The sequence below is a fragment of the Pongo abelii genome, chromosome 1 (assembly GCF_028885655.2).
Source record: "Pongo abelii isolate AG06213 chromosome 1, NHGRI_mPonAbe1-v2.0_pri, whole genome shotgun sequence".
Taxonomy (NCBI): domain Eukaryota; kingdom Metazoa; phylum Chordata; class Mammalia; order Primates; family Hominidae; genus Pongo; species Pongo abelii.
In genome coordinates this window covers 138,121,849-138,138,219 of record NC_071985.2, presented here as the reverse complement: position 1 = coordinate 138,138,219, position 16,371 = coordinate 138,121,849, and the positions used below count along the sequence as shown (strand labels likewise).

At 45.3% G+C, this 16,371-nt stretch overlaps 1 protein-coding gene across 9 annotated transcripts in view; it reads left to right on the top strand.

Moving 5' to 3' along the window:
* SLC44A3 (solute carrier family 44 member 3) overlaps positions 1–16,371 on the top strand; it is an 88,122-nt gene that overhangs the window by 35,274 nt on the left and 36,477 nt on the right. For all 9 annotated transcript variants that reach the window (XM_024245701.3, XM_024245703.3, XM_024245705.3 and 6 more), the window contains exons 9-10: positions 1,125–1,311; positions 13,201–13,366. In XM_024245701.3, coding sequence (XP_024101469.2) covers positions 1,125–1,311; positions 13,201–13,366 — 353 coding nt within the window. The remainder of the gene's footprint in view (positions 1–1,124; positions 1,312–13,200; positions 13,367–16,371) is intronic.

Genomic DNA, 16,371 nt, shown 5'->3' with positions numbered 1-16,371 from the left:
GGGTAAGTGTGGAATAAAATGGGAGCACACAAGAGGGGAACCTAACTTACTCTTGGAAAGTCCAGAAAAATTAGGGCCACTGGAGATAAAGAATACAGGGGGAAGAGGAGGTTCTAGTATGAAGATAATGAATTTGACTCAGGATAAATTGAGTTTGACATACTGTAGGACATCCATGGCCTTGTCAATAACTGATGTGCTTATTCTTCCAGCACCTAGAGGAAAGTGAGGCTGGAGGTTTTAATTTGGAGGTTGTCAGCATCTAGGAAAGATGCTGAAAGCACAGAGGAATAGGAGATGCCCCCAGAAGATCTCAAGAAGCAGCAATTAAAGAAGTAGGAGAGCTAAAAGAAAGATCACGGAAGCCAAGGGAGGAAAAAGTTTTGAGAAAAGAGGAGTGGACAAGGGATCTAATGCTATGCTGAAGTCAAGCAAGACATGGAATGTTTCCATGGCATTTAACATTCAGGAGGTCACATGAAGTGACTTCAGAGAGAGCCGTTTCAAAAGAGTGTTGGTGTCTGGATGTTTGTGGGTGGTTGAAGAACGAGTTGGGGTATGGAAATACAGATGATGGGTGTAGACAAGCCAAGAAGCTCGGCCATGAAAACAGTAAGAGACAGCAGTGGCTGGATGGGGATGGAGTGGTGCAGAATGGTTTGTTTCGTTAATATGAGATTTGTAAATGTTTATATGCAGGATGGGAAAGCTAGAAGAAGGCACAGAACGTGGCTTTGAGTCGTTTTGCCTTATACTCATATTCCCTTGCCTTTTGCAATATCTTGGGTTCTGTGGGATGTGGAGGGGAGGATATAAGACAGTTCCTTGACATTAGAAGACCTTATTCTCATTTTATCTTTTTCACTGAGCAGACTACAAGGCCCTTTACGGAGGAACTGTGTCTTGTTTGCTATTACATCTATTAAGATCTATTCCAGGGGCCAGCACTTACTAGATGCTCAATTAGTGTTTGCGAATGCATCTGTAAAATTATAACAAAGTAGTGAGTAACAATCTTAAAAGAGCTGTTTGCTGAGATGTCATAATAATAGTAGGGCTTGCTTTAAGCTCTACCCAGTTCTCCATTATTTGGAAGTAATTTACTTAAATCCCTTTCTCACCAGGCAGTGCTGCTCATCTTGATTTTTGTTCTCAGAAAGAGAATAAAATTGACAGTTGAGCTTTTCCAAATCACAAATAAAGCCATCAGCAGTGCTCCCTTCCTGCTGTTCCAGCCACTGTGGACATTTGCCATCCTCATTTTCTTCTGGGTCCTCTGGGTGGCTGTGCTGCTGAGCCTGGGAACTGCAGGTAAGGGACAGTGGGTGTGGGTTCCATCACCTTAGAGTCATACACAGAAGACCATTTTGGAACCACTGGCCTGTTTCTGTAGGCACCTAACCCCTCATTGAGCCAGAGGTGTCTGATGACAGCAGTGATGGTGCTTGGGACTCTGTCATGGGGAAAAGTGGGAAGTTCTTTTACCTCTTTTGTATTGGTTTTAAAGAAGCTGGGTTTGTGTTTCATGAGAGAATAAATTCAGTAAGGACTGAAAGCTCTAGGAAAATCTACAATATGAAGAAAGGCCAACAGCAAGAATATTACCAGATGTCTCCAGGTATAAATTTTATCCAAGGTAATTTGCCAACCCCTATCAAATCAGTAGGTGATAAAGAAGAACCCAGGAAAGACTCTATTAAAAATATGTTATGCAGCTGGGCGCTGTGGCTCATGCCTGTAATCCCAGCACTTTGGTAGGCCAAGGCAGGTAGATCATGAGGTCAGGAGTTTGAGACCAGCCTGACCAACATGGTGAAACCCTGTCTGTACTAAAAATACAAAAATTAGCTGGGCGTGGTGGCGTGCACCTGTAATCCCAACTGCTGGGGAGGCTGAGGCAGGATAATTTCTTGAACCTGGGAGGTGGAGGTTGCAGTGAGCTGAAATCGCGCCACTGCACTCCAGCCTGGGTGACAGAGCAAGACTCTGTCTCAAAAAAAAAAAAAAAAAAAAAAAAAAGTGTTATGCCCAGCAGAGCCAGTGTACATTTAAAGCAAACTCATAGTTCACATGCCTTGGTCCTGAAAAGACAAGATTCTCTCCTCCATCCTTTTTTCATATCCACACAGTGGTTCTTCACCAGGGCTATTCCTCAGAATCAGCTTTGGTGCTTTATTAAAATACAGTAATCTGGGCCCCAGCCTCAGAGATTCTGATTCATGTGGTTTGGGGTAGGACCTAGTATATGTTTTTGTAAAGCTCCATAACAGGGCAAGCATATTCTAAAGCAGCACTATTCAGAGTGCAGTCTGAAGCCAGATAAGGAGCTTAGCTAGAATGGACGTCATTCCATTGCTTCCTTCATTGAGAAAGTCTTGCTGTGGAAAAAACAATGTCAGCTGAGAAACAATGTGCTTAGTGATGCAGTTGATCGACATTCTGGCACAAGCTTTTTATCTCGCTAACAATGTGAGATCAGACAGCTTGTCTGTGGACCACACTTTGAGTGGCACTGTCTAGATGTTTTCTAACTCCTCTATTTGATTTTCTTAAGGCCCAAATTCAGTACACATGGATTCAAGTACAAAAGAGTAAGTGGCTTCCTGACACTGTCGCCAGACAGATAAGGACCACAGCTGATGTCAAATCAGCAAGACTGATGCAGTTCCTTAACGTTTTCTCAAGTTTATCTTGTCCCTTACTGGCTCCAGTCATATAAGTAAGAACAGCTGCCATATAATAGATTTTTAGTAAACTCAGTCCCCTTCCTTCTCCTCTGGAGCTAACTGAAGCCACAGTGCCAAGATCGTCAGCAGGCTCCCTGGAAGGCACGGCCCTTGGAGGCCTACGTTTCCACCTTCAGAGGGGCATAGGGGCAGTCTTCTACTGGGGGCTCCCTGGAAGCTCGCTGAAGGCCTGCAGTGAACTTCTGATAATTACCCAGGGAGGAACATTGGTCAAAGGGGTATAATCCGTCAGAATGAGGTTTGTCTGGAAGTGAAAGAAAACTCAAAACAACAGTGGCTAAAGTAGGATGTAAGGTAATTTCTCTGTCACACAGATGAAGTCCACACGGAAAGGATCCATGCCAGCCTAGTTCCCTAGAGCTCAAGGACGCAGGCACCCACTTTCTTCTTCTGCAGCCTCTGCCCTTGCTTCCACCTCATAGTGAAAGGCTGCTCAGGCTCCCACTGTCATGTCTTATTCCGACCTTGAGAAGGGTGGCAAGGAGGAAAGCAAGCATGCCCCTCCCAGAAGTCACAGGTGGCGCTTCCACCCACACCTCATCAGCCAGGTCCCAGTTACATAGCAGCGCTTGTCTGCAAGGGACACCAGGAAATGTAGTTTCATTTTGGGCAGCCACGCACCATTTAAAAATCACAGGTTCTATAACCAAGAAAAGAGGGGAGAATAGATATCGTGAGACAAGTGAAGTCTCAGCATTGGATGGTCTTCCTCTAGTGAGCTTGAAGTGGGCTCAGCCCTGGTCAGAAGGGAGGGCAGTGGCCCCGGTGCATGAAGGGAAACAAGCCTTTGTTGAAAATGTCCTAGATTCTAATCTCTGTACTGGATGCTTTCTTATGTTCTGTCCCCCAGGCATCACAGTCCCCGTGTGATGTGGGTATTGTCATGTTCAAGTTACAGGCAGGAAAATTGAGGTTCTGAGGAAGTCATGTGCCGGAGGTCATACAGCTGGGAGGCATGATGTGCTGTGACTCCAGAGCTTTGGAATGGAGCCTGCGCTCTTTCCACTACCTTACACCTCCCTTGCATCTGGGATCCAAAGCTAGGAAATAAAAATAGACCTCTTTAGGCCAGGCGCAGTGGCTCACACCTGTAATCCCAGCACTTTGGGAGGCCGAGGCGGGCGGATCACGAGGTCATGAGATCGAGACCATCCTGGCTAACACGGTGAAACCCCATCTCTACTAAAAATACAAAAAAATTAGCCGGGCATGGTGGCGGGCACCTATAGTCCCAGCTACTCGGGAGGCTGAGGCAGGAGAATGGCGTGAACCTGGGAGGCGGAGGGTGCAGTGAGCTGAGACCGCGCCACTGCACTCTAGCCTGGGCGACAGAATGAGACTCCGTCTCAAAAAAAAAAAAAAAATAGGCCTCTTCAAGTTTGCTCAGGATGAAGCTGTATCAGGGACCACAGCAGTTGGCTGGTGGATGTGGGCTGTGCCCATAATGTGTCTGGGGCTGGAGGTTGACTGCTAGAGCCAGCTGGGGATGAGGTGTGATGGAGGTGGTGGCAGTGGCCCTGGGCAGCAGCACTGTAGGGCTTGAACCCTTGCCTCTAGAGAATCACCAGAGAAACAGTGAGGTCTTAGGAAACATGGCTCAGGACCAGTGAAGGACCCTCATCTTCCCACCTCCTTAGGCGCAGCCAGCCCAGCCCAGGGGCCCCTAGTTGGCTGTGAATCTGGATAAGGGGAACTGTGTCTATGGTTAGACCGCATGATGTTTTGGAGCAGGAATGGTTTTAATTTAATTCAGAAGTATTTGGTGGGCGCTGTGGGGATGAGGCACTGAGCACGGCATTAGGGAGAGGTAGGGAACAGGATTGAGGTCGACTCTCTGCCCTCAGTACTTACAGTCAAGCAGGATGGTCCAACAATGAAATGTGTGATCACAGCGAAGGTTGATGGATGTGATGATCAGAGAAATCTGGGGAGCTACGGGAACACCAGAACAAGGCTGTAACCCATGCTGCGAGTCAGGGAGGGCTTCTTAGAGAGCAGGCTGGAGATTGCCAGGTCAGAAAATACAGAAAGAGGCAAAGGGGGATGCAGTGGGGGTCAAGACAGCACAAGGAGAGGACCTGGCCACAGAGGTCAAGGGAAGAGCCCAGGCCAGTGAAGTCAGAAAGGAACAAGCCCCAAGGCCGACTTGGGCATGAACTGCCAGACTGTGCCCCTTAACTGCCAGCCTGTGTCCCTGCCTAGACCTAGGTTGGGCCCAGGGCTTAGTAGCCTCCACTGCAGAAAGACCTGGAGGTTATTTTTCAGGGCTGAAGGTAGCGTGTCATTCTGCAGCCACCTCTCAGGATCACACAGTGAAGTGTGACGATACACTGTCAGTGCAAGCAGCAAACAGCGAGAACAGTAAAGGGGTAGGAAAGGAAACTGGGTGCCCTGTACCTATGGGAGGCATCTATGAGCAGGTCGATTTTAGGCTTTTCAGGAAAGACGGTGCTACCCAGAGCCACCACCCCCCATCCCTACCCCGCTGGGGTCAGGCATCATAGAAACCAAATCACCCGTCCCCTCCTTCCACCTGCCTGTGGCCCCCCCAGGTGCACAGGGTCCCCTTTGTTCTCAGAGGCCTTTTCACCAGTGCCAGAGAGCCTGGCTCTGGGGCTGGGCAGATCAGCAGCTGCATCACTTTTTGATCTTCAGAAGATGCCTCAGCTAACACTTGAGAGGGACTCTGAGCCGCTTTCACCTCTTATGAAGAGGCGCCAGGTGATCGAGTGGCGAGCCCGCTGCACAGTGCCCGATTGTCTCATTCCACGTCCCACAGGCAGCTTCAGCGGGGACAGACACACTCTTCAGTTAGCGCCCGGTTTTGTGTGTGGGCGTCCTCAGTACATAAATAGTTGTTTGTTTGTTTTTGCGTTTTGTTTTTTGTTGGGTTTTGTTTGTTTGTTTTTCTTGAGACAGGGCCTCAATCTGTTGCTCAGGCTCAAGTGTAGCATCAACCTCCCAGGCTCAAGCGATCCTCCCCAGTAGCTGGGGCTCCCCAGTAGCTGGGGCTGCACGTGCCACTATGGCTAGCTAATTTTTGTATTTTTTTGTAGAGACAGGATTTTGCCATGTTGCCCAGGCTGGTCTAGAAATCCTGAGCTCAAGCAATCCACCCGCTTTGGCCTCCCAAGGTGTTGGGATTATAGGCGTGAGCCACACAAATAGTTGCTTAAGTTGTGTCAGATGGTTGAATGAATACTATTTTTTACTGCATTAAAAAAAAAAGAAAGATAGGAGCGAACTTGGGTTGATCATTTTTGCCCAGATGTGCTATTTTTCTAATGACTGTTAATCATTCTTTTAACTAGTTGACAAATTCTGACTCGTTTGGGGATTTTTTTTCAGCAAGTCATATCAAGCCCCCATCCTGCACCACCCAACAATGACATTTAGTAGTCCATTGGGATTTGTCTGTTACCAGCAATATGACAGTAATTACTAAAATCCAATAGGAAAAAGTGAAAACTGTGGTAAACTTGGTAATCTGGTGGGTTGGAAAGAGCTCAGATGACCTGGTCACCCCAGTGGTCATTAAGGTGGTATGGAAGCTCCAGAGTCTGTACAATAGAAGAGGCCCTTATTGGATTTTGGCAGGGAGAGGGCTTCCCTCAAAGTCTGTGCTGCAGTTAGAAGATTTAATCACAGGGCCGCACACAGAATACACCATGTACTTGGGATACACAAAGGGGTGGGCTTGGAAAGGAGGCAGCAGGGTCAGACAGAGGGTTTTCCATAAGTTTCCCATCAAATGACCTAGAACCCAGGCTGGCTCTGCCTCTGTGCTTCCTTTTTGCCATTTTTGCAATGGAAAACTGATGTAAGGTTGCCCCACAAGGATGTTAGGAGGCTGAGATGAGACAAGAGCTTTGCTTTGCAAATAAGGGACCGTATGTATTTTTTATGTTAGGAATTAATGTTGACCAAGGAACGTCTAGTACCTTCAGCTCTGTAGTTTATTCTTTGCTTTCTCTGGCACATTCAATAACACAATTTAGAAGAAAATTGTCTTTTTTTTAAGTTATCAGAGATCTAGAAGATAATTGAAGTTATTTTGCAAAAGCCTGCTAGTGGCCCAGTCTTGTTCTAGGAAAAGAGTAAAGGGAGGTTGCACAGGAGAGAGTTGAAACAGCTCCTGCATTTCAGAAGTTCCTGGTCCCTTTGGGCAGGTGCAAAGGAAAGCAGTCTCCATGCACATCTGCATACCTTTGCTCCTGCTGGAATCTTCCTCTAGAATCCCCTCACCTGCCCAACTCTCACCCCAACTCTCCCCCTAAACTGCTTCCCCAAACTAGTCATTCTTCAAGATTGGTTTGAGTATTCTTCTTCTTGGAAAATCTCCTACAAATTTCTCAGCCATACATAGATATTTCTCCTCCATTTTTTTTCTTGCACATTTTATATTCTTCATTCTTTCAACAACTATTTATCTCATGCCTGCCCTGTCAGCCCTGGAGTCACACTACATGCCCTGGGTACTTGAGATACAGCAGTGAACAAGACAGCAGTTCTGCTCTCCAGGCCTGACATTCTAGTGGGTGGGCAGACAGGCAGTGAATAAGGAAATATGCATCCCTTAGTGATAAATGCTATGAACAATAAAGCAAGATGTATTGTCATCCCACAAGAGGAAGAACACGTGAGGGCCAGGACCATGCCTTTTTCTTTCTGTGTCTCTTAGCTCAGTTCCATACCTGAATGGATTCAGTTAGGGGTGCTGACCCAGGGAATAACATCACATCAGTGTCATGGTTGTGAAATGAGATGGATACATGAAGAACTCATATATTGCAGGCTGCCTGTCAATGAGACTTTCCTCTCTTTTTTCCTAATCCTCATGCTGTCAGAGCAGAAGCTGAAGCCAGTGGGAGACACAGGCAGGATGAATGTCAGCAGGCTGGAGCTGGCAGGACCCTTGGGCCAGTTTGCTGGACAAGGCCAAGTGCACAGAATGTGCTAGAAAGTAGAACCCCTCCAAATTAGGCCTGCTTCCCTTGGGGAATTATCTCAACCAGCTGGACTGCCTTCCATAAGGAACTGCCATCTATAGCAATCATTATATCACCTTAGTCTTTTGAAATGCTTTAAAGCTTGCTAATAATATCCAGACTTACAGCTAACTGCACTATGAATATCAGATTATTTTGATGCTCTAAAGGAAGATCTCTAGAAAATTGTCTCCAAATCTCTTTAATAGAATATATTACTTGAGGAAGATATATCCATTCATTCATTCAATCAACAAATATTTATTGAATATTTACTGTGTGTCAGACCCTATTAAAAATGATGGAGATACAGCTTTTCTTCCAATTTGGAGGGTAGAAGGAGACAGGCCTTAAATAAAATAAGTCAGTCAATGTTATAGTACTTTAAAAGTTGATAAGTGGCATGGAGAAAAATTAAGCAGAAAGGACAAATAGAAAATGCATGAGGGAGCAGGGTGTCATTTTAAATTTGGCGATTGGGGGTGCCTCACTGAGAAGGTGATGATGCAGAAAGATTTGAAGTAGGTGAGTGCAGAGCCATAAGACCATCTAAAGCAAGGGGAAACATCCCAGGCACAGGGGCTGACAAGAGGCCAGAGTTCTAGGGTACAGCAAGGGAAGCCTATTCAGCGAGAGTAGAGTGGGTGAGGGAGAGCTTGGTTCAGAGGGGAGTCAGGGTGCACACAGTCAGATCCTGGGGCCTTTCTGGCCTTTGGAGGAACTTTGGCTTCTAACCTGAGTTGGGAAGTCTTTACAGGATTTTAAGCAGAATAAAATCTTGACCTGACTACATTTTAATAGCAGTGATTCAGTAAGAAGAGGATGGTGGCTTGGAATAGGTCATAATGGTGGAAGTGGTGTGACATATTGGATTCTGCATCTATTTTGAAGGTGGAGCAAATTGGATTTTCTGGTTACATGAAAGAGGAGTTGGAGAGGACTCTGAGGGATTTTGGCCTGAGCAACTGGAAGATAACTTTACCATAAACTGATATATGGGGCAAGAATTTGAGTATAGCATTTTAGGGGTAGATCAGAAATTAATTTTTAGTTGCTTTAATTGAGATGTCTTTTAGACCACCAGATGGAGATGTCAAGTAGGCAGTTAGCTATCTGAGTCTGAAGTTAGTGGAGGAGGTCCTGGCTAGGATTCACATTTAGGAACTTGGGAACAAATTAATAGTATTTAAAACCATGAGATTAGAATGAATGTAGATAGAGAAGGGAAGAAATCCAAGGACTGTGCTTTGAGGCACTTCAGGATGCCCGGGAGATGAGGGAGAACAAACAGAGAAGACTGAAAGGGAGTGACCAGTGGGCTGAAGGAGAAAGGGTGGAGTGTGGGGCCCTGGAATGCAGGTGAAGGGTTTCACAGAGATGTGCGTGGTCCAGTGTGGCAAGTGCTGCCGCTAAAGGAAGAACTGAGGATTGACCACTGAATGACCATGATTGGAGTAGGTGAAGAGAAAGTGGGAGGAAAAGAATTGGAAAGAGTAAGTATAGACAGTCTTGAGGAATTTCACTGTTAAAAGGAACGGAAATGAGGAGGAAGCTGGAAGAGGAAAGAGTCCACAGTAGATTTTTCTTAAAGATGGGAGATAGTTCAGAATGATTCAATAGCGAGAAAGAGTTTGATGAAGAGGGTGAAAATTATTGAAGAGTTATGTTCACACAGGTGAGAAAGAATGGGATCTGGTGAAGTGTGGCCATAGGATCATGGGCCATTTATTAATATCACGTTCTAGGAGAGGACTCAGATTATGGACCTGTGTTGATAGCAGGTTAGGTGTGAGGTGGTCGGCACTAGCAGAGGTTTTCTGATTGCATCAGTTTTCTCGGTGAAACAGGAGGTAAGATCATTGGCTGAGAGTGAGGATGGGAAGGAAGCTCTTGAAGGTTGAAGGGGGAATTTATAAAACAGTTGTGCAGAAGGGGAAATTAATGGACCAATATGGGAGCATGTAAGTTTCTGATAGTAACTCAGATGGTATCCTCTCTCTGATTTTTTTTGCATCATTTATTGTTCCTCCTAATAGCTGAGGTCCAGCATAATACCAGCATGGAGTAGATGCTCAATAAATGTGTAAGTTAATTTCAGAATTGGAATTCTATCTACCTATATCTCATTTATAGCTAACCCTGTGTGGCACTCACTGTAGCTGACCCTATTGCACTTACTATTCTAAGAGCCTTACCTGTTTATTATACTTAACTCATAGCAGCTATGTGTATTGCACTAAAAGCCACAAGACAGGACGAGATCACCAAGGGTGTGAGAAGTAGGTATTACTATTCTTCGATTTCAAGTGATGAAGCAGATTTCAAAAAAAGTCCCACTATTTGCCCGAGGTTGCTCAGGGGACAGTGCAGAGATGTGACTCTCAGCCTGTGTGACTCTCAAGCCCAAGCCAGTAATCACTGTCCCAAGTTCATCTTGCCTACTCTCATCTTCACCATCAGAGAGCTGTGGCCCACATTGCTTGTCACACATTTCAAAGCTGAGCCTGGAACCAAGCCTTCTCCCAATTCAGTGCTCTTCCCACCACCATCCCCTGAGATCTGTCATATCTTGGGATCTACCCATAGTCTACTTCCCATTAACACCCGTTAGCTACCCATGATAGTAGCTGTAGTGCCCAGTCCATAGAGACAAAGCAACTGTCATGTGATGAGGGGATCTTGCCTGCATTGACACAGCCATCCAGGAGAGGGCAGTCATGTGTGCCTAAGCACGTCTGCCCCACCCACAGGCTTTGCAACCGCAGACTCTGAGCTAGATCCAACTTGTTTCCCGGCTTTCGCCCTGAAGCCAGAGCGCCCCTGAACGTTTGTCTAAAGTAATGGTTCTCAAGCAGCCCCCCCAGGTGACTTTTTGCCCCTGATATGGCATTTGGCAATGTGTGGACACATTTTTGTGTTGTCGTGTCTGTGGGAGGGGAGGGAGAGCGTCCTGGCATCTGTGTAGAGAGGCAAGGCATGTTGCTAACACCCTTCAGTGCGCAGGGCAGCCCCAGCCCCAGAGAAGATCTGGTCCACAATGTTGGTGAGAAACCCTGCCCTAAAGGAAAGTCCTAAACAGCCCCAGGAACAAATAGAAGATGGCTTTGATAAGGATGTTCAGAAACAATAGTGATCACTCAAAAATAACTTGCGGATTCTGCTTCTTTGGGGAATGCCAAATGCCATTCTTTGGGGGAATGCCAAATAATGTCTAAGCGGATCTTGACTCATCACTTCAGCTGCTCCCACCGCTGACTGTGCCAGGTTGGGAGGTGTGTGCATATGTGCCCTTGACAGCACGGGGCAGCTGAGAGGAGAGTCTGGCCCCCATTAGCGTCCAGGTCCTGTAGGACACACTTACCTTTGCCTGTCTGAAGAAATCATCCTTCCTGTTCTGTGGAAATGTTCTCCACCCGCAAACTATTCGTGATATTGTAAACCTAGTTTTGCAAAAGCATAATCTGTCACTGATACTGCTGGGCCTTGTAGGAGGAGCAGGTACTTCTTCCCTGGCTCAGAGCACTTCTCATATTCCAGAGTGGTTCTCAGAGTCCACTGACCTCATCTACCTAACAGGCACTCTGTTTGGGAGGGGCCACCTCCTCTGGAATTGGGAATGTTTCCTGAAGCATGCCCTGAATCACCCCATTTTAGAAAAGCATAGGCATTTATCCATGCCTTACCCAAAACAGAGATTGCCTCGAAGACAAAGTGAGCCCAGCATTCATAAAACATTAACCTCTCTGTAAATCAAGCTGCTCCACTGTTTCTTACAATGTGACTCTTGTTCAGCAGAACATAGAGCTTGGGAATTGAGATCAGCCTTAGTCAGTGGAATCAGTTTTTGATCTACAGCACGGATATCCTCCCCTTTCCTTCACACAGACCCTACTGTGAATATCTAAGGACTCCTGAATGACAAACCTAAAGTCAATTTATAGCTATGACAGGAAATATGAAACAATCTCTAAATGTTCTTCAAGCTATAGGTTTCACCAAAGACCAGAGCACGCATCTTCTTCCCAGTAGTAGTTGTTTTAAAATCCATAGTGGGAAAAGATCTAGAAATCATATGCAGCCACAAACCTGGGATTTGGATTTACCAGTGAATTTACCAGTGGATTTACCAGCAGAGTAAATTTGGATTTACCAGTGGATTTACCAGCACAGCTAATTCAAGGACTTCTTTAGAGAAGAGAAAAGAAAGCAGGGTATAGCTATGTGAATGGCAAAAAGTTGTTACGGCGACCTTGCTGGCCTCAGTTAAAAGTAGTACTGTGCTCCTGAAATTTAATGATAGTAATAAACCATTATCACTTATGGCGCGATATGTCTATGGGCTGGGCACTATACCAAGTACTTTCCAAGTACTCCCACTTCGTGCTCAAAATACCACCAGGAAATAGGTATTCTAGATAAGGAATCTAAAACTCCTCCAGGCATTCCAGATAAGGAATCTAAAACTCCAGGAAGCCAAATAACTTGTCCAGGGTTACCCACAAAGGGGTAAAGCTGGGATCTGAACCTGGGAAGCTTAACACTGAGGCCCAGTAGACATTTTAAATGTGCTAAGAGAGTTTGCTCTTGAAATGAAATCTGAAATAGATCCTTTTGAGATAAAAAAGACCCTTGTTTCTTTTATAAAGTTTAAATTTTTGGTGAAGTAGGATTCTGTAATGTGATACTAAAAGCTTTGTGTGGTTTCATCAATGTGCCGAGTTTGGTTTGCATCACAAAGTCGTGTGGTAGGAAAACTACGGATTTTTAGAGTCGCACGTGTTCAGGTTTATATTCTCCTTCTACTAATTTTGAGCTCTGAGACTTTACAAAAGTTACTTCCTCTTCTTCTTCTTCTGTTTTTGTTTTTTTTTTTTTTTGGAGACTGGAATCTTGCTTTGTCACCCAGGCTGGAGTGCAGTGGCGTGATCTCGGCTCACTGCAACCCCTGCCTCCCAGGTTCAAGCGATTCTCCTGTCTCAGCCTTCCGAATAGCTGGAACTACAGGTGCCTGCCACCACGCTTGGCTAATTTTTGTATTTTTAGTAGAGGTGGACTTTCACCATGTTGATCAGGCTGGTCTTGAACTCCTGACCTCAGGCGATCCGCCCGCCTCGGCCTCCCAAAGTGCTGGGATTACAGGCATCAGCCACCACACCCAGCCTACTTGCCTCTTCTAAACCTCAGTTTTCACATCCACAAAGTGGGATGAGTATTATAGCATATGTCAGGTGTCTTGGAAATTGCCTACCAATAGTCACTGTAATTATCACCTTTGGTGTTATTTAGAAGTTAAATGTGTGGTTTTGATTTTGATTTTTGTATATTTTAAATTATGGTGGGTACTTGACTTTGGCATTTGTTTTATGTAATGCCAAAGGCCAAGCATAAAGAAACATGGCTTGTTGAACCGTGGTTCATGCTTAGGAAAACATTGGTGTAAAGCATGTTTGTGTTTGAAACTTTAGGAGCTGCCCAGGTTATGGAAGGTGGCCAAGTGGAATATAAGCCCCTTTCGGGCATTCGGTACATGTGGTCGTACCATTTAATTGGCCTCATCTGGACTAGTGAATTCATCCTTGCGTGCCAGCAAATGACTATAGCTGGGGCAGTGGTTACTTGTTATTTCAACAGGTAGGTCCAGTGTTTTTTTTCTATTGGTTTGTCTATGTGGTTTATCTATGTGCTTCATGTTAATATCTCAAAAGATATTTGGGAATGTTGACCTAGCCCCTTAAAAGGAGTTGGCAAGAATAAAAGACTAAGCTAAAATTTGGGCTGTATGCTCTTTTGGTGGTGAGAAGAAATATTACACCCTAAATCTGTCACATTTCCAACCTTTTTACTTTAAGCTAGAAAATTTAGAAAGAAGCCAAACAGAGAAGAGATCATATTGCTTAGACTTGAAAGATAAAAAGGGGCTGCTCTGCCTATGGAGTAGCCTTTCTTTTTTTTTTTTTAGATGGAGTCTTGCTCTGTCATCCAGGCTGGAGTGCAGTGGCGCGATCTTGGCTCACTGCAAGCTCCGCCTCCCAGGTTCAAGCGATTCTCCTGCCTCAGCCTCCCAAGTAGCTGGTACTAAAGGCATGCGCCATCATACTCGGCTAATTTTTGTATTTTTAGTAGAGACAGGGTTTCACCATGTTGGCCAGGATGGTCTCGATCTCTTGACCTCATGATCCACCTGCCTCGGCCTCCCAAAGTGCTGGGATTACAGGTGTGAGCCACCGCACCCGGCTACCTTTCTTTTAAAAAAAGGAAGGGTCGAACTCCCCTATGAATATCCATCCTAATTGACTTCAGACAAAAAAATTACTGATCTATTTTGAATATACTTCAGTAAATTCTGTGAGCCTCGCTTTGTCCTCTGCAAAATCAGATAACGTTTGCTTGGGGAAAAAAATTAATCCTAAAGGAATTGTATATAATTACAAAATATAATTTATATTATAGTTAAGAACCAGTGAATTAGTTACACACTTCTCTGCTTATATCCCTATCACATCATGAAAGCAATTGAGGACACACACAAACACACACACCCCTGAACGCTTTACCTCTTGTGTGTGTGTGACTCACCCCGGGGCAGTGACAGCCCACAGGACAGAGGAACCCAGCCAGGGCAATGGCAGGACTGGGCTCAGAAAGAGAAGTTTACTCTTCATAGGGCTGATCTTCCTCCAGCCTCTCAGACCAAATGAGAGAGAAACATGAGCTTCATGGGGAGAGACAGTCTGCCAGGGATGATTCCTGCCATTCAGCAGTTTCCTCCTGATGATAAGGAGCACTGTGGGGTGTTTGTTTGTTTGTTTGTTTGTTTATTGAGACGGAGTCTTGCTCTGTTGCCCAGGCTGGAGTGCAATGGCACGATCTTGGCTCACTGCAACCTCTGCCTCCTGGGTTCAAGTGATTCTCCTGCCTCAGCCTCCCGAGTAGCTGGGACTACAGGCGCCCACCACCATGCCTGGCTAATTTTTGTATTTTTAGCAGAGATGGGGTTTCACCATGTTGGCCAGGATGGTCTCGATCTCTTGACCTTGTGATCCACCCGCCTAGTCCTCCCAAAGTGCTGGGGATTACAGGCGTGAGCCACCACACCCGGCCAGCACTGTGGGTTTTTAATGTAGTGATGCAGTTCCGGAGCCTCCATCATTAGAGACTCCAGAGGACTCAGGGTAGGGCTGTTGCCCTTGGCATTGAAAACCTCCAAGCAGCCGAGGGTGGGTTGTGTGTATTGCTTCCTCCCAGGTAGGGGAGCAAAGAGAGTATTCTAACCAAATTTGCCAGCAGGTAATATTTGCCTGACAGTAATTTTGTGTTATCTTAGAATAACAAAACCAAAGCATTTTCAATGAGGACTTCTAATTTGGACTTCCAGTGAAGCATATGCATTTATCTCCTAATCTCTTCCCTTTCTCCAGCCACTCAAAAAATCATGAAAGATTGAAACAGGCACAAACACACCAGGACAGTGAGAAACAGAGAGACAATGACAGCAGATAAGAAACACCAACCAAATGGTGAGAGCCAAAGAGAGGGAGGTGGAGCGGTGCCCTAAGCCCGCTGGAGGAAGCGGAAGCAGCCTGTCCGTGTGTGTTGGCTGCATGAGGAGGACAAATAAGATGCAGCCTGAAGTGAGCCACAGAATCCCAGAGAGGCTCAGGAATTCAAGTATAAAAAGTATTTCCGAAGATTAGCTGAAAGCCTTCCTCAGGAGTAGTTAGACCCCCAAATTCCACACCAGCTGAAGACAGGACAATTTGTTCTCCAGAGAGAGAAAGCAGAAAGGGCCTGGACTTGGGGTATCAGGTACAGCTGAGGCTGGGGGCAAGTCTCTGTACTGAAAGCAGGGGGAGTAAGTGAAAGCCTAAACACTGAAGTGAGGCCCCCCACACACACCAGCACCCCACATTCCACAGTTCAGCTCCCAGAATGTTGGCAGCTCATTTGATATTCCCTAGGAAGAGGTTAGAGGTTGCTTTTGTGGAGAAACTGCCTAACCCAAAGTAAAGACCTACAGATAGTGCCATATGGGGCCCCCCAGTGAAATGGATTCCCTGACTTCTAGCAAAACAGTGAAGCTCATCAGACAACAAGTAACATACCTCACACAGAGCTTCCAGGTCATTCTGGAGAGCCTCACTCTTCAATTTGAACTGTTTACCAGTGATTATTAAACATGATGAACACCTCTAAGTGAAAGAAGAGATCAAAATGAACAAATAAAATGAGCTTAGGGAAAACAAAGACAATGCAGGCTGCAAAAGGAAACGACAAAACAAACTATATTATCAGAGAGAACAAAGATATATTGCTAGGATCCCCTCCCACCAACAAAAGAAGGGCATAGTGAGAAAACAAGACTCTTGAGTAATTAAAAGTATGATTACAAAAGTGAACATTTTCTATTGAAGGATTAAAATATAAAGTGGAAGCACTCTTTCAGCAGGTAGAATAAAAAGACAAAGAGACACAAAATAAGAGAGAAAGGATTAAAAGAGGATAAATTTGGGAGACCCACTATCTGACTAATATGAGTTCCAGAAATACAGAACAAAGAAAAGAAGAAAGAGAGGAAATTAACAAAGAAAATTTCCCAGGGCTGGAGGACACAAGTAGAGAGAAGATCCCAGAAGCTT